General features: G+C 42.3%; 1 protein-coding gene across 1 annotated transcript; it reads left to right on the top strand.

The window, feature by feature from the left end:
• Positions 1-3,447: 3,447 nt before the first annotated feature.
• LOC137097237 (vomeronasal type-2 receptor 26-like) lies at positions 3,448-25,110 on the top strand. The gene is made up of 6 exons (XM_067469467.1): positions 3,448-3,665; positions 8,887-9,064; positions 17,983-18,843; positions 20,034-20,261; positions 22,660-22,786; positions 24,209-25,110. The coding sequence occupies exons 1-6, from the start codon at positions 3,448-3,450 to the stop codon at positions 25,108-25,110; spliced, it is 2,514 nt and encodes an 837-aa protein (XP_067325568.1).

Genomic DNA, 25,110 nt, shown 5'->3' with positions numbered 1-25,110 from the left:
AAGCAAATAGCCAACACCTGTAGGGAAAAGGTCCGCAAGGCTAAAGCACCAAACGAGCTCAGGCTTGCCAGGGACATTAAAAACAATAAAAAGGGATTCTTTTCTTATGTCAGTAGAAAAAGGAAAAACAAGGAGGCGATAGGGCCTCTTCGAGGAGAAGATGGGGTAATGCTGACAGGGGATAGGGAAAAGGCAGAACTACTTAATGCCTTCTTTGCCTCGGTCTTCTCACAAAAAGAAAGTCATCTTCAACCTCAGCAAGATGGAGTGGGTGAGGGATTAGTGGACATCCAACCCCAAATTGGGAAACAAGTCATCCCAAGATTACTGAAGGAACTAGCGGAAGTCATTTTGGAACCATTGGCAACCATCTTTGAGAGTTCTTGGAGAACGGGAGGAGTTCGAGCAGATTGGAGGAGGGCCAATGTGGTCCCAATCTTCAAGAAGGGAAAAAAAGGATGACCCAAACAACTACCGTCCAGTCAGCCTCACGTCGATACCAGGCAAGATTCTGGAAAAGATTGTTAAGAAGTGGTCTGCAAACACTTAGAAACAAATGCGGTCATCGTTAATAGTCAACATGGATTTATCAAAAACAAGTCATGCCAGACTCATCTGATCTCTTTTTTTGATAGAGTTACAAGCTGGGTAGATGCGGGGAATGCCATGGATGTAGCGTACCTGGATTTCAGTAAGGCCTTCGACAAGGTCCCCCATGACCTTCTGGCAAGGAAACTAGTCCAATGTGGGCAAGGCAAAACTACGGTGAGGTGGATCTGTAATTGGTTAAGTGGACGAACACAGAGAGTGCTCACTAATGCTTCCTCTTCATCTTGGAAAGAAGTGACAAGTGGAGTGCCGCAGGGTTCCGTCCTGGGCCCGGTCCTGTTCAACATCTTTATTAATGACTTAGATGAAGGGCTAGAAGGCAGGATCATCAAGTTTGCAGACGACACCAAACTGGGAGGGATAGCCAATACTCCAGAGGACAGGAGCAGGATTCAAAATGATCTTGACAGATTAGAGAGATGGGCCAAAACTAACAAAATGAAGTTTAACAGTGACAAATGCAAGATACTCCACTTTGGCAGAAAATATGAAATGCAAATATACACAATGGGTGACGCCTGGCTCGAGAGCAGTACGTGTGAAAAAGATCTTGGAGTCCCCATGGACAACAAGTTAAACATGAGCCAACAATGTGATGTGGCAGCAAAAAAAAAGCCAATGGGATTTTGTCCTGCATTAATAGGAGCATAGTGTCTAGATCTAGGGAAGTCATGCTACCCCTCTATTCCGCTTTGGTTAGACCACACCTGGAATATTGTGTCCAATTCTGGGCACCACAATTCAAGAGAGATATTGACAAGCTGGAATGTGTCCAGAGGAGGGCGACTAAAATGATCAAGGGTCTGGAGAACAAGCCCTATGAGGAGCGGCTTAAGGAGCTGGGCATGTTTAGCCTGAAGAAGAGAAGGCTGAGAGGAGACATGATAGCCATGTATAAATATGTGAGAGGAAGCCACAGGGAGGAGGGAGCAAGCTTGTTTTCTGCTTCCTTGGAGACTAGGGCACGGAACAATGGCTTCAAACTACAAGAGAGGAGATTCCATCTGAACATGAGGAAGAACTTCCTGACTGTGAGAACCGTTCAGCAGTGGAACTCTCTGCCCCAGAGTGTGGTGGACGCTCCTTCTTTGGAAGCTTTTAAACAGGGGCTGGATGGCCATCTGTCAGGGGTGATTTGAATGCAATATTCCTGCTTCTTGGCAGGGGGTTGGACTGAATGGCCCATGAGGTCTCTTCCAACTCTTTGATTCTATGATTCTTAAGAACTTCTTCATAGGTTATTGTTTGATAAATATAGTCCAAGGGTTGCCTTAGTAAACCTGGAGAGACGTGCAAACCTGGAATGTGTGCAGCTTGATAATATGGTCAGACAGGACTCGTTATGCCCTTGAGACTGTATGTTTAATTTTGTGCAAATGCAATGGGCCATAAAGTTTTTTGGCATTCTGGCTTTCTATTTATTACTTGAAAAGAACAAATAAGTATTGACTTGTGAGTGGGAAGGATGATTTGACAATTAAACAGTTTGTTATAATGCAAATATTTCCTGTAAAATGCTAATAAAGTTGGGTTCAAGTATTCTCCCATACCTCATATCTCCATTGAGGTTAGTGTATTGAAGTTACCTAGTTTGGAATAATCCTAAAGACTTATTTTGGCTTAAAGTCAATTGCAGTCCTAACTACAATCTATATAAATAAAAATGTAATGTTCGTTTGTGGGATTAACAGAACTCAAAAAGCACTCAACAAATTGACATCAAATTTGGACACAAGACACTAAACAACCAATGTATGTCCTTCACTCAAAAAATTGATTTTGTCATTTGGGAGTTGTAGTTGCTGGGATTTATAGTTCACCTACAATCAAAGAGCATTCTGAACTTCACCAATGATGGAATTGGGCCAAACTTAGCACAAAGGTCTTCCATGACCAACAGAAAACACCAGAAGGATTTGGTTGGCATTGACCTTGAGTTTGGGAGTTGTAATTAACCTACATCCAGAGATCACTGTGGACTCAAACAATGATGGATCTGGACCAAACTTGGCACGAATATTCCATATGCCCAAATATGAACACAGATGGAGTTTGGGAGAAATAGACCCTGACATTTGGGAGTTATAGTTACTGGGATTTATTGTTCACTTACAATCAAAGAGCATTCTGAACCCCACCAACGACAGAATTGGGGCAAACTTCCCACAAAGAACCTTGATGACCAACAGAAAATTACAAATATTAGAAACCAACACTTTCTCATTACTTTATTTTCCAGATCACCAGACTGGGCCACAACAACGTGTGGCAGGGGACCGCTAGTGAAATCACTAAAACAATAAGAACTTCCTTAGTAAACAACAGTGTTATTAAATCAAAGGATTTACTCTTGTTGAGACTAGCAATTGTTTCCATGTAATTCAAGAGACAGGCCAAGAGCACTCCCAAATCAATCCCATGGGAATGAATGGTACACAGATTAATAATTATAAACATAATTCTCAGCTATTTTAGAGAGACAGTTCTAAGTATTACTTCATATGGATTCAATGCTATATGCTTCCTTTTGAAATGACATGGAGAATGAATAACAATGCATCTTTACCTGCCCTGCAATTATCAAAATAACCATGATTAATTCTATGCATTCTCAAATCCCTAAGAAAGTCTAACAAACGTGGCAAAACAATGAACCAAGGGCCAAGAATGCTATTAATAGTCTCTATGTTGTTAAGAGCAGGGTTAGAGATCAGCAGACCCCCTTTCGTCTGATTCTGTACATGAATGTATAGCATACTTGCCAGGCTGTCCTTACCAGAAATATTTTAATCACCATGTTGGAAGCTTGCATTCATGTCTAGTGCATGTTAGTACAAGATGGTACCATTCATAACCCTAGTGTTAGTGGTACTGTCTGAACGGGTGAGCTATGCTTCTGTTGCTAAATGTGACATTGGTAGGCCACTTCTCATTAAGTACAAGTATTATCATTCTGGAGATCTCCTCGTTGGTGGGATTATTTCTCAGATCTTCTTGTTCTCGGACCTGATCACATTCAAAAGACATCCCTCTGAAGAAATGGTTGATGAACTCTTGTGAGTTGATGCTTCATACTCTTATGTAAATCATGTTTCAGGCTAGATATAAGAATATAGATAGTCATGCCAGGTTGATGGGCTGCAATGTTAAAGGGACTGAGAAAGACTGACAGGAAAGGACTCATCCTCTTCTTAGACATCTTTAGTAGTAGTAGTTAGTAGTAGTAGTAGTAGTTGTAAATGTTTTTGTTGCATTCGTTTTTCTTGTCGTTGTTGTGACTAGGGATGGAATTCATTCATTTTCTTCTTGGAAGATGTAATATCCAATTTTATCACAAAAGCATATGTTTTAAAACCCAATTTTAGGAATACAGTGTTCCCTCGCTACTTCACAGTTTGCTTTTAGTGGACTCGCTATTTCACATTTTAAAAATAAATATTAATTTAAAACATATATCACAGCATTTTCACTGTTTCGCAGGTTATTTCTGTCGCTGCTCTCCAAGGTGCTTTTCCTCTTCAGCCTCCCTCCCTCCAGCCTTGAAGGGCCTTTCGTTGCTTTCCTTCGCTGTCTCTCTCTCTTCACCCAGCAAAGGGAAAGGTGAGGAAGGCTTGCTTTCTTTCCTTCCTTCCTTCCTTCGCAGTCACTGCACTGACAGGGAGGCAGAGAGCCATGGGGGGGGGGGGGGGTAGGAGGAGGAGGAGGAGGAGGAGTACTCAGTAAAACTGTGAAGATACAGGATTATGTAATGTATAAGTGTATAAGGAGCGTTTATTTTAAGTTTATAAAGACCTACTACTATCTATCTATATAAAATGCTCTGTGCCTAATGAGTACCTTAAAAACAAAAGAACTAATGAATGAAATCACACCAAATTTGGAAACAAAACGTCTCACAACACAAGGAGTGACCATCACTCAAAAAATTATGATTTTGTCATTTGAGAGTTGTGGTTGCTGGGACTTATAGTTCACCTACAATCAAAGAGCATTCTGAACTCCATCAACAATGGCATTGAACCAAACTTGGCACACAGAACTCCAATGACCAACAAAAAATACTGGAAGGGTTTGGTGGGCATTGAGCTTGAGTTTGGGAGTTGTAGTTCACCTACATCCAGAGAGCACTGTGGACTCAAACAATGATGGATCTGGACCAAACTTGGCATGCATATTCCATATGCCCAAATAGAAACACAAATGGAGTTTGGGGGAAATAGACCTTGACATTTGGGAGTTGTAGTTACTGGGATTTATAGTTCACCTACAATCAAAGAGCATTCTGAACTCCACCAATGACAGAATTGGGCCAAACTTCCCACACAGAACCCCCATGACCAACAGAAAATACTCAAGGCCATCCAGTCCAACTCCCTTCACCAGGGCAAGAAAACGTAATCAAAGCCCTCCTGACAAAGAGCCATCCAGCTGTAGATATAGATAGGCATGATTCACACACACAGAGATAAAGTATCATAGATTTGAAAGGGACCCCTGAGGAAGGACAATTATATGTTGCATGTCCCAGAGTAGGCAAACCAGACAATCTCCACATCAACACTGACAAAGAAATAACAAGAAATACTGTTTACCCACAAACATAAAGAAATTACGTATATTAGAAACCAACACTTTCTCATTACTTTATTTTCCAGATCAACAGACTGGGCCACAGCACCGCGTGGCAGGGGACAGCTAGTAATGTATAAATATTAAAATAATATTAAAATAAGTATAGTGTCCCTACTTTGCAGATTTTCACTTATCATGGGTGGTCCTGGAACATATTACCCATGACAAGTGAGGGAACACTGTGTCCTCTTCTTGCTGCAGTTGTTCAAAGTATATTTGCAATGAAGAGTTTAGTCTGTGCAAAATTAACACGTGGTTGTTTTACACAGAGTAAAGCATTTCCCAAGCAAGGAATATCATGTATGTAGTATTCATAACATGCTGCTGTCTGTGAAATGTCAAGTTCAGGAGAGACTGCAAGTGATAGTTCATGTTTCCCTGAGTCATGTAATCCACAGCACCGCGTGGCAGGGGACAGCTAGTAATGTATAAATATTAAAATAAGTATAGTGTCCCTACTTTGCAGATTTTCACTTATCATGGGTGGTCCTGGAACATATTACCCATGACAAGTGAGGGAACACTGTGTCCTCTTCTTGCTGCAGTTGTTCAAAGTATATTTGCAATGAAGAGTTTAGTCTGTGCAAAATTAACACGTGGTTGTTTTACACAGAGTAAAGCATTTCCCAAGCAAGGAATATCATGTATGTAGTATTCATAACATGCTGTTGTCTGTGAAATGTCAAGTTCAGGAGAGACTGCAAGTGATAGTTCATGTTTCCCTGAGTCATGTAATCTATTTTGTGCAATGTTATTGTCAACCTTTCGCAAGGACCTAAAAATGTGGATGTTCCACTGTGCCTATGACTAAACACTTCACCAGATAACTTCCCACTAACTGTAATTTTCCAACAGCTCCTGCACTTTAATACTACCCCCTGCCCTATAGTCCTAGCATTCCGATGCCAAATGACATTACCCTTCCAGCCCTAATTTTCATCAGATTCTGTGCTTCTTTTTTATCCCTGTCCTGAAACTATTGCACATATGCTTACTTAGCCCTCTAAGTTCAGTATTTATTGCTATTCAGGCTAGGGATTGCTTTTATGATGTTGTGTTGTCCTACCGTGATGTGTTATTTTATGTTTTAATTATTTGATTTTAGTTTTGCTTTTACTTTATTGCGTTGTGTTTTAATCTGTGTTTAATCTGTGTTTTAAGCTGCGCTGAGTCCTTTCAGGGAGATAGAGGCATGGTATAAAAATAAAATTATTATTATTATTAGGTTCTTGTGGGTTTTTTCGGGCTATAGAGCCATGTTCTAGAGGCATTTTTCCTGACGTTTCGCCTGCATCTATGGCAAGCATCCTCAGAGGTAGTGAGGTCTCTTGGAATTAGGACAAAGGGTTTATATATCTGTGGAATGGCTGGGTTGGGGCAAGGAGCTCTTCCCTGCTGCAGTTAGGTGTGAATGTTTCAGCTGATCACCTTCATTAGCATTTGAAGGCTTGCCTGAGCCTGGGAAAATCTCTTGCTGGGAGGTGTTAATCTGTGCCTGGTTGTTTCCTCTCTGTTGTTTTGCTGTAGTAATTTTAGAGTTTTTTAATACTGGTAGCCAGATTTTGTTCATTTTCATGGTCTCTTCCTTTCTGTTGAAATTGTCCACATGCTTGTGGATTTCAATGGCTTCTCTGTGTAGTCTGACATGGTGGTTGTTGGTGTGGTCCAGCATTTCTGTGTTCTCAAATAATATGCTGTGTCCAGGCTGGTTCATGAGTGCCATGGTGTCTGCTACCGGGACCATGGTAAATAGAGATACCACATCGAAGCTGATCAGTTTGTCGTTGGTATTTAGCTTGAGATTGCTGATTTTTTCTATGAAGTGGGCTGAGTCCTTGATGTAGTGTGTAGTGAGCCCAATATGGCTTTGTAACTGTGCAGCAAGAAATTTTGCTAGGTCGTATGTGGGGGATCCAATGGCACTCACGATGGGTCTGAGTGGGGTGGAGTCCTTATGGATTTTTGGGAGTCCTGGACCCTACTATATACAAAAAACTCAAACAAGACCCAACTGCTAAAATAACCAGGAAAACCAACACTCTGATTAAGAACTCCTCAATCAACTTTGACATACGACAACAGCTATGTAAATCGGAAAGCCCTTCCACCCAGGCTTTATGGACTCCCAAAAATCCATAAGGACTCCACCCCACTCAGACTCAGAGTTTTTTGTATATAGTAGGGTCCAGGACTCCCAAAAATCCATAAGGACTCCACCCCACTCAGACCCATCGTGAGTGCCATTGGATCCCCCACATTATTATTATTATTATTATTATTATTATTATTATTATTTGAAACACAAGAAGATGAGTCCACAGCAGACACTCTGCTGGCTGTTAAATTGGATCACACGTCGAACACTTCCCAAGTGTCAAGGTCTGTGTGATGTATTGGCGAATAATGCAGTAAGGTGGCCTTTTGCAGCTAGCAGATGGTAATTTTGTCAGCGGCGATTGTGTTTAAGTACAGGCACTGTACCCAGTGTGCCGATCACCACTGGGACCACCTTTACTGGCTTGTGCCAGAGTCTTTGCAGTTCGATCTTTAAATCCTCATATCGTGTCAGCTTTTCCTGTTGTTTCTTTGCAATCCTGCTGTCACCTGGGATTGCAACATCGACAATCCATACTTTGTTTTTTTAATACGATTGTGAGGTCAGGTATACGAACCCACACGATCTCTTCATTCATCTGGAGAGGCCCTGCTCTCGATCCCACCAGCATCGCAAGCGCGATTGGTGGGGACGAGAGAGAGGGCCTTTTTGGTGGTGGCCCCTCGACTCTGGAACTCACTCCCTAAGGACATCAGGCAGGCCCCAAACCTGGCAGTCTTTAGGAGGAGCTTGAAGACGTGGTTGTTCCCGTGTACCTTCCCGGAATAATGATCCCATAGCACTTTGTCCTCCAAAGCACTTTACACTTTTAGGTCTGCTCGTATGTCCTTCCACAAACACCACCATCACCTTTTCATCCATGCTCCAGCATTATTTCCATTTTAAATTTTACATTTGGCCTTCCCACAGTTTTAATTGTATGTTGTCTTATTGATATGTTGTATATTATTGTCTATGTTTTTTTATTTTAATGGCTTGTATTGTTGTGATTGCTTGTATTGTTGTGATTATTGCTTGTATCATTGTGTTTGGGCTCGGCCTCATGTCAGCCGCACCGAGTCCCTTAGGGAGATGGTAGCGGGGTACAAATAAGATATTATTATTATTATTATTATTATTATTATTATTATTATCTTGTGCTCCAGAACTCTGTCTGTCTGAATTTGGAAGACCCAGAGGAGTTGTTATTGTTGTTGTTGTTATTATTATTATTATTATTATTATTATCAAGAATACATTAAATTTATTTCCTTCCTTCTATATTATTTTATTTAGGAATGATTATATTGGGGGCGGGGGGTTAACAAATAAATGACATATAAATAGAAAAATAAATGTATCAGGTTTCAGATTCTGAAATGGAAGACAGGACCCAATCTGAAACATGGCATGTTTTTTTTCTACTTTCCTTGCAGTGTTTTTACCCAAAACTACCAGCATATCCTGGCCATGGCATTTGCTATCAATGAGATAAATGGAAACCCAAGGATTTTACCTAATACCAGCCTTGGCATTTATATCTCTAACAGCTATTTCATGGCAAGGTGGACCTATCTTGCTTCAATGGAGCTTCTCTCTACGCATGGTAGATTCACCCCTAACTACAAGTGTGACATCCAGGACAAGGCAGTATCTGCCATTGCAGGACCTAACCCGCATATTTTTCAATTTATGGCAACAATTCTTTCCATTTACAAGATTCCACAGGCAAGATATGCTCATGAAATACAAAGGAAGCCAATGAATGAGTCCTATTTTATTTTCCCTTTTAGACCAGTTCCTAGTTGGATCTAGAAACATATATTTTAGAAATAACAGAAGAAGCAACCATACAAAATGCTTGAAGCAAAAACATGACTTAACTAAGGGAAACAATAGATTTTAGTCAGAAGGATTACATGTGATTCTATCTTAGTGGTTGGTGGATGGCAACAGATACAGCCTGAAAAGAACTACATTTATTGTGATCTATGAAGAAAGGTGTTGACATTGATGGAGTCATGTTCAGTATGACTTGGTCAAGTAGATATACCATATATACTTGACCTCATTTGTAAGTTGAGGGCAGGTTTTGGGGCCAAAAATATGGATTTTGATATTACCCATAGACAAGAAAGGAGATTCCATGTAAACACGAGGAAGAACTCCCTGACTGTGAGAGCCGTTCAGCAGTGGAACTCTCTGCCCCGGAATGTGGTGGAGGCTCCTTCTTTGGAAGCTTTTAAAAAGAGGCTGGATGGCCAGCTGTCAGGGGTGATTTGAATGCAGTATTCCTGCTTCTTGGCAGGGGGCTGGACTGCATGGCCCATGAGGTCTCTTCCAATTCTTTGATTCTATGATTCTATGATTCTAAGCCAAAGGTCATTCAGGAGAGAGAAAAGCAGCCCTATCTGCTGTTGCAATTTTTCTCACCCAGACATTCAAAAAGGTTAGAAGTCATGCCATGATGGAAAGAGTAAAAGGTATTGGTGCTGGGTTATTGTAGGTTTTTTCGGGCTATATGGCCATGTTCTAGAGGCATTTTCTCCTGACGTTTCGCCTGCATCTATGGCAAGCATCCTCAGAGGTAGTGAGGTCTGTTGGAACTAGGAAGATGGGATTGACCGGGGTGGGACAAAGAACTCTTGTCTGTTGGAGGGAGGTGTGAATGTTTCAACTGACCACCTTGATTAGCATTTGATGGCCTGGCAGTTGTTTGGTGTGGCTTGTTGGTGCCTGGGGCAATCTTTTGTTGAGAGGTGATTAGATGTGCCTGATTGTTTCCTCTCTGTTGTTTTGCTGTTGTAATTTTAGAGTTTTTTTAATACTGGTAGTCAGATTTTGTTCATTTTCATGGTTTTCTCCTTTCTGTTGAAATTGTCCACATGCTTGTGGATTTCAATGGCTTCTCTGTATAGTCTGACATGGTGGTTGTGAGAGTGGTCCAGCACTTCTGTGTTCTCAAATAATATGCTGTATCCAGGTTGGTTCATCAGGTGCTCTGCTATGGCTGACTTCTCAGGTTGAAGTAGTCTACAGTGCCTTTCATGTTCCTTGATTCGTGTTTGGGCAATGCTGCTGCGTTTGAGAGTCCCTATGTAGACTTGTCCACAGCTGCATGGTATGCGGTAGACTCCTGCAGAAGTGAGAGGATCCCTCTTGTCCTTTGCTGAACATGGCATTTGTTGGATTTTCTTGGTGAATCTGTAGATAGTTTGTATTGGTGCTTCTTTTAGGTTCTCCCAGGGTTTAGAACCTCAAAGTAGAGTGCATAAAGGCTCTTGCCTTTATCCACGCTATTTAGAGAAGAGGAGGATTCTGGTTTTTGATAAGAGTTAAGATATATGGACTTACACTGACTCATGGATAAGTTGAGCCAAGTTTTTAGTTTAACTTTTTGACTAAAATTTCTAAATATATACATGTGTATATAGAATCATAGAATCATAGAATCAAAGTGTTGGAAGAGACCTCATGGGCCATCCTGCCAAGAAGCAGGAATATTGCATTCAAATCACCCCTGACAGATGGCCATCCAGCCTCTGTTTAAAAGCTTCCAAAGAAGGAGCCTCCACCACACTCCGGGGCAGAGAGTTCCACTGCTGAATGGCTCTCACAGTGAGGAAGTTCTTCCTCATGTTTAGATGAAAATATATAGTACTTCTGAACAACAAGAACAAGAACAACAAATACTTTATAGACTGCTCTCTCTCTCCCTGAGGGGACTCAGAGCAGTTTACATACAAAAAAGGCAAACATAGAATCATAGAATCAAAGAGTTGGAAGAGACCTCATGGGCCATCCAGTCCAACCCCCTGCCAAGAAGCAGGAATATTGCATTCAAATCACCCCTGACAGATGGCCATCCAGCCCCTGTTTAAAAGCTTCCAAAGAAGGAGCCTCCACCACACTCCGGGGCAAAGTGTTCCACTGCTGAACGGCTCTCACAGTGAGGAAGTTCTTCCTCATGTTCAGATGGAATCTCCTCTCTTGTAGTTTGAAGCCGTTGTTCCACGTCCTAGTCTCTAGGGAAGCAGAAAACAAGCTTGCTCCCTCCTCCCTGTGGCTTCCTCTCACATATTTATACATGGCTATCATATCTCCTCTCAGCCTTCTCTTCTTCAGGCTAAACATGCCCAGCTCCCTAAGCCGCTCCTCATAGGGCTTGTTCTCCAGACCCTTTATCATTTTAGTCACTCTCCTCTGGACACATTCCAGCTTGTCAATATCTCTCTTGAATTGTGGTGCCCAGAATTGGACACAATATTCTAGGTGTGGTCTAACCAAAGCAGAATAGAAGGGTAGCATTACTTCCCTAGATCTAGTAGACACTAGGCTCCTATTGATGCAGGCCAAAATCCCATTGGCTTTTTTTGCCGCCACATCACATTGTTGGCTCATGTTTAACTTGTTGTCCACGAGGACTCCAAGATCTTTTTCACACGTACTGCTCTCAAGTCAGGCACCCCCCATTCTGTATCTTTGCATTTCGTTTTTCCTGCCTAAGTGGAGTATCTTGCATTTGTCACTGTTGAACTTCATTTTGTTAGCTTTGGCCCATCTCTCTAATCTGTCAAGATCGTTTTGAATCCTGCTCCTGTCCTCTGGAGTATTGGCTATCCCTCCCAATTTGGTGTCGTCTGCAAACTTGATGATCCTGTCTTCTAACCCTTCATCTAAGTCATTAGTAAAGATGTTGAACAGGACCGGGCCCAGGACGGAACCCTGCGGCACTCAGCTCGTCACTTCTTTCCAGGATGAATAGGAAGCATTGGTGAGCACCCTCTGGGTTCGTCCATTTAACCAATTACAGATCCACCTCTCCGTAGTTTTGCCTAGCCCACATTGGACCAGTTTGTTTGCCACAAGGTCATGGGGGACCTTGTTGAAGGCCTTACTGAAATCCAGGTACGCTACATCCACGGCATTCCCCGCATCTACCCAGCTTTTAACTCTATTGAAAAAAGAGATCAGGTTAGTCTGGCATGACTTGTTTTTGATAAATCCATGTTGACTATTAGCAATGACCGCATTTGTTTCTAAGTGTTTGCAGACCACTTCCTTAACAATCTTTTCCGGAATCTTGCCTGGTATCGACGTGAGGCTGACCGGACGGTAGTTGTTTGGGTCATCCTTTTTTCCCTTCTTGAAGATTGGGACCACATTGGCCCTCCTCCAGTCTGCTGGAATTTCTCCTGTTCTCCAAGAACTCTCAAAGATGATTGCCAATGGTTCCGAAATGACTTCCGCTAGTTCCTTCAATACTCTTGGGTGTAGTTGATCTGGCCCTGGGGACTTGAACTCATTTAGAGCAGCCAGGTATTCCTGTACGACTTGTTTCCCAATTTGGGGTTGGATGTCCACTAATCCCTCATCCACTCCGTCTTGCTGAGGTTGAAGATGACTTTCTTTTTGTGAGAAGACCGAGGCAAAGAAGGCATTAAGTAGTTCTGCCTTTTCCCTATCCCCTGTCAGCATTGCCCTATCTTCTCCTCGAAGAGGCCTTATCGCCTCCTTGTTTTTCCTTTTTCTACTGACATAAGAAAAGAATCCCTTTTTATTGTTTTTAATGTCCCTGGCGAGCCTGAGCTCGTTTTGTGCTTTAGCCTTGCGGACCTCTTCCCTACAGGTGTTGGCTGTTTGTTTGAATTCTTCTTTAGTGATTTCTCCCTTTTTCCACTTCTTGTGCATGTCTCTTTTGTGTCTCAGCGCAGTTAGAAGTTCTTTGGACATCCATTCTGGCTTCTTTGCACTTGTCCTATTTTTTCTTTTTGTTGGCACAGTTTGCAACTGCGCCTTGAGTATTTCACTCTTGAGAAACTCCCATCCATCCGTAACTCCCTTGTCTTTTAGTATCTGTGTCCACGGAATGCTGCTCAGTGTTTCCTTCATTTTTTGGAAATCAGCTCTCCTAAAGTCCAAAATGCGGGTTTGACTTGTCTTAGTTTCGGCCTTCCTTTGTACCTCAAATTGCAGGAGCACATGGTCACTTGCCCCTAAGGATCCGGCCACTTCAACCGCATCGATCAGGTCCTCTGCATTTGTTAGGATGAGATCAAGAGTAGGCAATCCCCTTGTTGCCTCTTCTACCTTCTGGACCATGAAACTGTCTGCAAGGCAAGCGAGGAATTTGTTGGACTTTGTACTCTTGGCAGAGTTTGTTTTCCAGCAAATATCGGGATAGTTGAAATCGTCCATGATTACTACATCTCTTCTCTGTGCCTCTTTGGTCAACTTTTGGCAGAAGACTTCATCAAGCTCTTCCTCCTGTCTTGGAGGTCTGTAGTAGACGCCTACAACAAGATCTTTTTGAGTCCCAGTTCCCTTGATTCTTATCCAGATGCTTTCAAGCTTTCAATGCTGTGCTTAAATTCACACAATTCGGAATGACATAAACTATCATCAGTATACTTATAACTAAAGAGAAAATAGAATTAAAATTAGAATAATAAAGAAAAATACAAATATTTGAATAAAACAATGTTGCACTAATAAGACATAAATTACACTAAAACATGTGCCCCAAACAATGGGACTAAAATATATTTAAAATGCCTAATATAAAATATACCATAGCAGCCATAAAATGCGAATAAATTAGCCAGTGTTCCAGTGAAATTGGTTTAAAATGTGCTAGTCCTCCTCCTCTCCATATGATAAAGTGCATAAGTGAGTTTTCAGGAAGTTTTTAAAGGGGGCGGGGGAGGGACCATTTTTATTTCTTTGGGAAGGGAGTTCTAGAGATGGGGAGCAATCACAGAGAAGGCCCCTTCTCTCATTCCTACCAGCTGCACTTGTGACGAGGGTGGGACCAAGAGCAGGGCCTCCTTTGTTGACTCCAATGCACAAGGTGGTCTGTATAAAGAGATGCAGTTGGACAAATAGCTTGGATCCAAACAATTTAGGGCTTTATAGGTAACAACCAGCACTTTGGATTTAGCCCAGAAGCAGACCAGCATCCAGTAGAGCTGCCTTTACACATGAGTGGTTCTCTCCCTGTACTGAGCCCCAGTTAGTAACTTGGCTGCTGATCTCTGAACTAGCTATAGCTTCCAAACTATCTTCAAAGACAACCCCACATAGAGAGCATTGCAGTAGTCCAAACGGGATGTGACTGAGGCATGGACTAGATTGGCCAAGTCAGGCATCTCAAGGTACAGGCACAGCTGGTGCAAGAAGTGATTCTGTTTTGTTCGGTTGATATTTGGACTATAATTTCTAGACTCATATATGAGGATACACAGTATTTCTGACCAAGCAGTGAATCTAAAAGCATGAAGTTTGGGATGGTCTCCTATTTTTATACACGATGCAAATTCAAACATTGTAATACTGGGAAACACTTACATAGAAACTAGATATACCATATGTGTTCTCTTAGATTACCGTATATAACTGAATATAAGCCGAGATTTTCAGCCCTTTTTGGGGGCTGAAAAAGTCTCCCTCGGCTTATACTGGAGTCAAGCCGGGCAGCGGAGCCCAGAGGCGAGGCAGGCTGGCCTTTGTCTCCATAGAGCGGGCCGGAGGAGGAGGAGGAATGGTGGCGGCAGCGGAGCCCACAAGCAAGGCTCCAATACTGGGAAACACTTTTGGCAAGCATTACTTACATAGAAACTAGATATATCATATGTGTTCTCTTAGATTACCGTATATACCCGAATATAAGCCTAGTTTTTCAGAAGAGGAGGGGGAGAATGAGCAGCGGCACAGGCGAGCCTCCAGCACAGTGAAGCGGCTCGCGAGTGCGCGTGCCGCTGCCACTGCTTTCTGCAAGGCCGTCTCCGGCCTCCTTCCTTAGCTACCTCCTTCCTTCTTGGGTCCAGCCAGGGCCCAACAGAGTGGGGGGCACCTTAGGTCTCCTTCTCTGGGCCTCCGTTTTCCAGCCCAGTGAAGCGACTGTCTCACTGAATGGAGCAAGGAAGGAGGAGGCCCAGGAAGGAACGAGGCAGCACAAGGAAGGAGAGGGGGCTTCTTCTTCCTTCAGCCCCAAGCCTCCTTCCTTACGCTGCCTCGTACCTTCCTAGACCCAGGAAGCTACACAACCCTACCTCCCCTTTGCCTGTTTTGTGCAACCGATCTCACATATACAGTTTCCTTTTAAATATTTTAGTTTATGTGTGGAGTGCCGAATAAGCAGAGAAATTTATATAACTGCATTTTTTCTGGGAGATAGAGCCCAAAAGGAATAATAAAAAAAATAATATAATGAGACAACAACAACAACAACAGAACCAGGGCAGTTAAAGAGATTTTGCCCAACGACATTCCTTCTTGGAGATGGACCTTATTAATAATAATAATAATAGTAATAGTAATAATAGTAATAGTAATAATAATAATAATAATAATAGCATGCCAGTTGAAGGGATTGTGCCCAACTGCATCCCTTCTTGCTCACCCCTCATTTGTAGGACCCCGAAAGGGTTAACCAGGCCTGTGATAAGCCCCGTCCCCTCCACATCCTCCTTCCCTTCTTGCTCCATTCAATGCTTATGCCGCCACAGTGGACTTCAGCTTCCCTTGCCGCCAAGCCGCGAACACCTATCCGCCCCAATGCCGCCAGTGAGAAGAGGGGGAGGCAGCCAGCTGCACACCCCTCTGCCAGGAAGGGTCAGATGGGGGGTCTTCTTGCGAGGCAGGCTATTATAGCAGGCATGGACAAACTTTGGCCCTCCAGGTGTTTTGGATCTCAACTCCCACAATTCCCAAAACTCCTGGAGAACCCAAGTTTGCCCATGCCAGGTGTTTGCCACTTCCTCCCTTTCTTCCTTCCTTCTCCCTCCATCCCTTCCTTGCAAAGCTTTGCAGGGATCTTCAACTCCCACAATTCCCAAAACACCTGAAGGGCCCAAATTTGCCCATTCCTTCTTCTCTCCCTTCCTTCTCCCTTCCTCCCTCTCTCCCTTGCAAAGCTTTGCTGGGATCTTTGTTGGGAATTATTTTTTGTAAAACGAATTATTATTATTAATATAAAAACCACAATTAAAGCCCCAACAAGTGGCAATCCAGCCTCAATAATAGTAAGAGTTGGGAAGGGCCTCAAGGGTCCTCCAGTCCAACCCCCTTCAGCTTTAATACAGGAAAACCCTGCCAAGAAGCAGGAAAAGCACATTCAAATCACTCCAACAGATGTCCATCCAACCTCTGTTTCAAAGCCTCCAAACAAGGAGCCTCCACCACACTACAGGGCAGAGAGGGAGAGGGTTCCACAGCTGAACAGCTCTCCTTACAGCCAGGAAGTTCTTCCTCATGTTCAGGTGGAATCTCCTTTCTTTCCTGTAGTTTGAAGCCATTGTTCCATTGTGCCCTAGTCTCCAGGGCAGCAGAAAGCAAGCCTGCTCCCTCCTCCTTATGACTTTCCCTCACATCTTGATCCATGGCCCTCATCATGTTTCCCCTCAGCCTTCTGTTCTGGAGGCTAAACATGCCCAGCCCTTTAAGCCACTCCTCATTGGGCTTGTTCTCCAGATCTTTGATTGTTTTAGTTGCCCTCCTCTAAATATTTTTCAGCTTAGAGTCAACATCTCCCTTCAATTGCGGTGCCCAGAATTGGACACAGTGTGATTCCAGGTGTGGTTTGACCAATGCAAAATAGAACATAGGGCTGGGCATGTTTAGCCTCCAGAACAGAAGGCTGAGGGGAAACATGACTTCTTTGGATCTAGACACTAGACTCCTATTTATGCAGGTCAAAAACCCATTGGTTTTTTAAGGTACCACATCACATTGTTGGTTCATGTTCCCCTTCCTCCCCACGAGGACTCCAACATCTTCATCACAGGTCCTGCTGTCAAGCCAGGAATTGTTCCCTATTCTGTCTCTTTGCATTTCCTTCCCCCCCCCCCCTCCTTAAGTGGAGTACCATGTATTTGCCCCATTGAACTTCATTTTGCTAGTTTTGGCCCATCTCTCTCATCTGTGAGGATCATTTTGAATTCTGCTCCTATCTTCTGGAGTATTGGCTATCCCTCCGAATTTGGTGTTGTCTGCAAACTTGATGATCATGCCTTCTAACACTTCATCGAAGTCATTAACAAAGATGTTAAGCAGAACTGGGCCTGGGACACCAAAAGAGAAAGCAAAGCAAGCACACAGGAAAGAAGAAAAAAAAGAGAGGCAGAGACAATTTTTAATTTTGAAATTTACCAGTAGCTGCTGCATTTCCCACCCTTGGTTTATACTCAAGTCAATAAGTTTTCCCAGTTTTTGTGGTAAAATTATGTGCCTCAGCTTATATTCGGGTCGGCTTATACTCGGGTATATACGGTATTAATATTAATACCCAATACAAATGAGAATCAGAAATATCAGATGTGATAAGCCCCATCCCCTCCACATCCTCCTTCCCTTCTTGCTCCATTCACAGCATATTATTGTTTCACATCTTTCCCCAAAGAGGTGGGAGTGTGAATTTGTTTAATATAGAAAAAAACATGAAGAAATCCAGTATTATTTTTGAGACTAACTGGTTTAGCTCAGCCAAAACTAAGTTTTTGTGAAGTTCAGATTGATGAAATTGAATAGAATACAAGAATTCTTATGGCAGAAACAACAGTGTCAAAATTGCAATTTGGGACCTATGAAATAGGCACAAAAAGTATTTTAGGAATATATTTATTTGCTTTGTTTCTTCATTTTTCTAGTTTATATATGGTTCTGCTCCAGTGTTGAATGACAACATCGAAGCCACTTTCATTCACCACATGTTTCCAAATAAGGACAAGGAAAATTTGGGCATTCTCCAGTTACTCTTACATTTCAAATGGACCTGGATTGGGCTATTTTACATAAGTAATGTGAGTGGAGAGATGTTTGCACAGCAAATACTGCCCATGTTTACTCATGAAGGTATCTGTTTTGATTTCATAGAGGCGCTGCCCAAGGAAACATTTTCCACTGACATAAATGTCATGGTATCTGAATGGTTTCAAACATATAGGATTATAATGGAGAGCACTGCTAATGTTATCCTCTTACATGGAGAAAATGAGATCATGATATTTCTGAGAATGTTTCCTATGGTTTCAGTATTTGAGGGCATTTCAGTATTGAGAAATGTTACCATTTGGATTTTGACAGCCCAGATGGAATTCACAACCCTTCCCTTTCAAAGAACTTGGAGCATAGACTTCCTCCATGGTGCAATATCCTTAGCAGTTCCCTCAAGGGATGTGTTAGGATTCCAGAAATTTATCCAGATGAGAAACCCTGCTTCAGAAGAAAAAGATGGCTTTATGAGGATCTTTTGGGAACAAGCATTTGAATGTTCATTCCCTAAACCTATTTTAAATGAGGATGGTGGGAAGACCTGCAGTGGGGAGGAGAGGCTGGAAACCCTTCCTGGGTCTGTTTTTGAAATGAGCATGACAGGCCAGAGCTACAGTGTCTACAATGCTGTCTATGCCGTGGCACATGCGTTGCAAGCCATGTTTTCATCCAAATTGAAACACAGAGGAATGGCAGATGGAGGGAAAGGAATGCTTCTGGATTTACAATTGTGGCAGGTAAGCCCTGAGTGCATAAATACAGGATAATGCATCACATCTGTATGTACAATGAGAAATACTTAAGTGCTGCCTGCTACAACATTGCCATGTGGATATAGAGTTCTCACTCCTTTTTTGTCATGAGAAAAGTCATAAAGGATTCAACTCATATCGTATCTGTTTTAGTATCCCACAGGCCAACTAGATACTCAGGAGTAAGGTAGTTAAATAAATTTTTGTGGCTGGACACACTAGAACAGTGTTTCTCAACCTGGGGGTGGAGACCCCTGGGGGGGGGATCATGGGGGTATCAGAGGAGTTGCCAATGACCATCAGAAAACACAGTATTTTCTGATAGTCATGGGGGTTCTGTATGGGAAGTTTCTCCCAATTCTGTTGTTGGCGGGATTAAGAATACACTTTGATTTTAGGTGAACTATAAATCCCAGCAACTACAACTCCCAAATGTCAAGGTCTATTTTCCCCAACTACACCAGTGTTCAAATTTGGGAATATTGAGTATTTGCGCCAAGTTTGGTCCAGATCCATCATTGTTTGAGTCCCCATTGTTGTCTGGATGTAGGCAAAATATAACTCCAAAACTCAACGTCAATGCCCACCAATCCTTTCCAGTATTTTCTATCGGTCATGAGGCAAGTTTGCTTCTATTTCATCGCTTGTGGAATTCAGAATGCTCTTTGATTGTAGATGAACTATACATCCCAGCAACTACAACTCCCAAGTAACAAAATCAATCCCCCCACCCCACCAGTATTAAATTTGGTCCAGTGAATGAAAATACATCCCGCCTATCAGATATTTACATGACGATTCATAACAGTAGCAAAATTGCAGTTATGAAGTAGCAACGAAAATAATATTATGGTTGGGGGTCACCACAACATGAGGAACTGTATTAAGGGGTTGCGGCATTAGGAAGGTTGAGAACCGCTGCACTAGAGTGATCATGGAGTCGTGGTTTGGGCACAGGACACTGGCTCAGGAGAACAGGATTTGAATCCATTATACCATAAAGACTTACTGGTGATCTTAAGCAAGTCACACTTTCCCATCCTCAAAGGAAAGCAAAAGCAAAAACTCCTCTGGACAAATCTTACAAAGAACCCCCCGTGATAGGTTTGCTTTATAATCTCTGTAATTAACTTGAATAATTATAGCATGAATTGCCTTTTTTCGCTTCTGTTTAGCTTCAACACTTTCTGAGACGTGTCTCATTTAACAACAGTGCTGGTGAAAAGATATCCTTTGATCAGAATGGGGAAATAGAAGCTAGTTTTGACATTATCAACTGGGTCACATTCCCAAACCAGTCATTTCTTCGAGTCAAAGTTGGCAAAGTAGACCCCAAGGCTCCCCGAGATACTCTGCTAAGCATTTCTGCAGGTGACATCTCCTGGCCCAACATGGTTAACCAGGTATTTGCTGCCCACATTTTAGAGTTTGTAGGTGTAAATAATGTGACACACTTACAATTTGGGGTGTTTGAGGTGGAGCAGAATAGTAGCAGCCATTTTAATAAGGGCTCACTGCTTAAGCCTCTCTGCAGAACAATTAAGGTAGCCATTTGTAATAGTGTTTCTCTTTTCTCCTTAGGAGCCTTTTTTACAAGGTTTACCAGTGGGGCTATTGTACTGTATGGGTATATGGGAGAATCATAGAATCATAGAGTTGGAAGAGACCTTGTGGGCCATCCAGTCCAACCCCCTGCCAAGAAGCAGGGGGTTGAAATTACATTCAAAGCACCCCTGACAGATGGCCATCCAGCCTCTGTTTAAAAGCCCCCAAAGAAGAAGCCTCCACCACACTCTGGGGCAGAGAGTTCCACTGCTGAACAGGTCTCACAGTCAGGAAGTTCTTCCTAATGTTCAGATGGAATCTCCTTTCTTGTAGTTTGAAGCCATTGTTCTGCGCCCCGGTCTCCAGGGCAGCAGAAAACAAGCTTGCTCACTCCTCCCTATGACCTCCAGACCTTCTCAGCCAAGTTACTTCAGCTATAGAATATCTTCCCCTTGGAGGTCCAGTTTGCAACAATGACGGTTCACTAAATATCTAGATTGCATTCAAAATGCTCATACATATGTTTTGATCTTTTCAAATTTCTTTTATTGCTTTATACAGATTTTATTTGCACACCACCATGAGATCTTGTATTATCAGATAGGACAACAATATCTTCTTCCTTCTCTTCTTCCCTCTTTTCTATACATTTTGACTTAAGTTTCACAGAATGTTCAGTAGATTAATTTATTCACATTGATGGGAATGTAGAGGCTGGATTACAGAATAAATGCTCTTAATGTGTTTCGTGTAAGGATGTCATTACACTGGCGAATCAGCGGGCAGCTTGGCAATCCTGGCACCCTGCCTTGCCGGAAGTGATGCTTCCCCATCACACATAGGGAAGCGTTGCCTCATGGCTTCCCCTTGCACTGGCCCTGGTGTTTTCAATGGAACATGGGAAGCCCGCTGTGTTCTGGTCACAGTCTCATAGGATGCTTGCACCCCAGTTGAGCCACAAAGCACCGCCAGAAATGAGCCTCCATGATCGGATGCACGGCATGGGGCTCAATGACTCAACTGAGGAAAGCATCCTACGACACTGCCAAAGACCCATGTGGTGAAATCATAAAATGTATTGATTTGGGAGCTTGGCATGGATGTCTCTTGTAGCTTAACACAATCATCCACCCAGAATTGGTGAATTAAGGGTGCGGCAATACATAGATCAGCTTTAGCAGCCGTAAGTGTGTGGGGTGGGAATCTTGCAACTGCTCTTTGGTCTGTGCAAGTAGAAACAAACTCATATTGTGCTGGTACATCTGTACCAGGAGCTCCAACTTATTTTTCTTTCTTTGAGTGTTTGCATGTATTCCAAGGTTTCATGCATTTTGCAATAAGGTGGCTTCCCTTGGTTTGCAATTATAGGGCCAATGACCCATCAATCATCATTAGGTTCTTTAGTTCCTCCCCTTTTTCTGGGTTTAGGAGGGAAAAAGGGGACCTCTAGTTCAGTTCACACAGAGAAGCCTTTAGTACAGGATGTGAATCAGTTCCACCTGTAGAAAGCTTCGTCTTTTACAGCTCTTTTGCTGGGGGGATCCAGTCCCACAGCTCTACAGAGAATTACAGATTCACGGTTTTACAGCCAGCCTTCGCTGGGAATTGAAGACCTTCTTTCATCTTGGAAATCTACTAAAGGACTCTGTTTGGTAAGGACCTCTCGCGGCAGCCATAACGCAATTTGGAACTGGGTGTAGGGGCCCACGCCAACAGAGCCTAAGACAGATTGCCCAGATAGAGGTGAAGGATTTCCCTGATAGTGAAGAAACAGTTCATGAAGATAGTTGCCTGTCTCTTGTGGACAAGATTAAGAAAGCCACCAGTTGATTCAAAGCCTTGAAATATGTGTTTGATTTATTGAAGACCTAAGCAATAATAAAGAACTTTGTTAAACTTTCCAAGTTTCTAAAGACTTTGCTTAGGGAAATCCAAAAGGCCTCTAAACCGAGGCACCCTCGGCATACAGAAAACACGTCCTGTCTACAGACTCTTTCACAGGCCCAGCGCGTGACAGCACACATACAAATAGTCTTCTGAAAAGTTGGAATGAACCTTAGATTTTTCCATACCACATACTTCCATCTTCAGAAAAACCTATAAAAATAAATGTAGCACATAGTTGAATTCCTTGGCTGTTATCTTCTGGATTTCAGGTACAAATCTTTGTTTTATTATTGGGCTGAAAGTAGAAAATTCAAGCTCTCAAAATATTGTGCCTCAATTTTAAAATATACTGCTTTCATTTATTGACAGGAATGGCCTCTTTCTGTGTGTAATGGAAATTGCCAAGCAGGCTACAGTAAGATAAAGTTGGAAGGGAAGTCATTTTGCTGCTATGAATGTCTTCCATGCCCAGAAGGAAAGATTTCAAACCAAACTGGTAAGATATAAATGGTACAGAATGGACAAAATATTGGGCCAATGGACAAAATATAGTAACATCATAAAATGTTACTATAACATATTATGATGTTAGAGTAATATCCCTATGTCAGTTGGGTGTATATATTTAAACTGACCAAGGAAATAGGAAACTGTGGCTAACAGAGAATCCTATAATTTCAGTCAGAATATACATGAGAGATGCCCCGAGGGACCTACAAATTTTTTAGAGAGGTATCCTAGGTCCTCTAGAGCAACTCTTTGGTAACTTCCAGTAGACATGTACTATGGAATTGCCTGGAAGACTTACAAAATTCCTAGGACTACATACATTTCGGCTGAACCCCAATCCGTTTCTGCTGGCCGAATTCCGGTAGACTCCTGTATCTATTCTCGTGTGCTTCCTGAAAATGGGCAGGTAGCTGGATTGGCTGAAGAAAAATGGCTAAAACTGATCTGCTCACAAGCCTAGTGATTATATATTATATTAATCACTTTTAAAGTGAAAGAAGATAGGGAGTTGAAAGATTTCTTGAAATATTACAGGAGATTGGCTTCACTGGTGGATAAGCCTTTGGAGGAAAATGTTTTCTCAATTAAAGCACTTTTCCCCTCAATGGCAGTAACTCTTTCTTGAGGGTCAGCTATACCAATCCGCTCTACAATATTAGAAGTGCACAGATCCAGACATCTTTTTTGAACTCGTTACCTGGTGAGATTAGGCAAGTCCCCACCCTAGCAGCCCTTAAGAAAGATCTAAAAACTTGGTTCTTCAGATGTGCCTTCGGAGAGTGACCATTCAACCCATCTGTTGGTCTCCATCTACAGTTGTCTTCATGATGCACTTTGCCCTGTCCTTAATGAAGGCCAACTCCCACTGCTCCTCCTTCTTGGGCTCCTCCCTCATAATTTTTCTATTCCTATCGCACCCAGGGTTCTAACATTTTAACATTTTATCTCGTGCATCTGGCCCACCCTTTGTGTTTGATTTTTATTATGTTATTCTACACTATTTATTTTATTTTGTTATTTTATGTATTTTGTCGAGTTGTAATTTTTTGTTGTTTTGTGTCTAATTATGCTGTATTATTTTTGGGCTTGGCCCCATGTTAGCCGCCCCAAGTCCCCTCCGGGGATATAGTGGGGGTTATAAATAAAGACTGTCATCATCATCATCATCATCATCATCATCATCATCATCATCCATGTTGTCTTGACTAAAATCCCATATACACTGACATACAGTAAAGTTTCAAACTCCATTAGATGAGTCTACATTGATCATATAATGCAGATTCAAAGTAAATATGATTACAGTGTAGATGCGGTCTGATTCAGGACTTTTCAATGGTTGAATACTCCAGAGTATTTGTCGTGTATTTTGCTGCATTTGTAATGAGAACTCTGTTTTCTTTTCCAGACATGGATGATTGTGTACAATGTCCAGAAGATCGGCATCCCAGCAATGATCAGGACCTATGCATTCCCAAGGCCATAAGTTTTTTGTCTTTTGAAGAACCTTTGGGGATATGCTTGGCTACCATCGCAGTCTCCTTCTCTTTGATCACTGCTTTGGTGCTTGTGATCTTCATTAAGCACAGAACTACTCCTATAGTCAAAGCCAACAACCCAAACCTGACTTTTACTCTGCTTACTAGTCTCCTCCTTTCATTCCTTTGTGCTTTACTGTTCATTGGCCAACCTAGCAAGATGTCATGTCTTTTTCAACAAGTTGCTTTTGCCTTAATGTTTTCTTTGGCAGTTTCATGTATACTGTCCAAAACATCCATTGTTATTCTCGCTTTCATGGCTACTAAGCCAGGATCTTGGATCAGGAAATGGATGGGAAAACAACTCACCATCTCCATTGTTCTTTCTGGTTTTCTCATTCAAGCTGCCATTTGCATTCTGTGGCTGGCAACCTCTCCCCCATTTCCAGATGTTAACACACACTCCATGCCTGAAGAAATTGTGCTGGAATGTAATGAAGGATCATCTGTTATGTTGTACAGTGTCCTTGGCTTTATGGGCACGCTAGCCCTCATCAGCTTCACTGTGGCTTTCTTAGCCAGAAATTTGCCCGACAGCTATAATGAAGCCAAATTCATCACCTTCAGCATGTTGGTTTTTTGCAGTGTTTGGTTGTCTTTTGTTCCAACTTATTTAAGCATCAAGGGGAAATACATGGTTGCTGTGGAGGTCTTCTCCATCTTAGCTTCTGGGGGAAGTCTACTAGCCTGCATCTTTTTCCCAAAATGCTTTATTATTGTCTTAAGGCCAGAGCTGAACAAGAGGGAGCAGCTAATAAGAAGGCAAAATTGA

This window comes from Anolis sagrei, chromosome 6, assembly GCF_037176765.1.
Source record: "Anolis sagrei isolate rAnoSag1 chromosome 6, rAnoSag1.mat, whole genome shotgun sequence".
In the NCBI taxonomy this organism is placed as follows: Eukaryota; Metazoa; Chordata; class Lepidosauria; order Squamata; family Dactyloidae; genus Anolis; species Anolis sagrei.
This window is presented reverse-complemented; position numbering and strand designations above follow the sequence as displayed.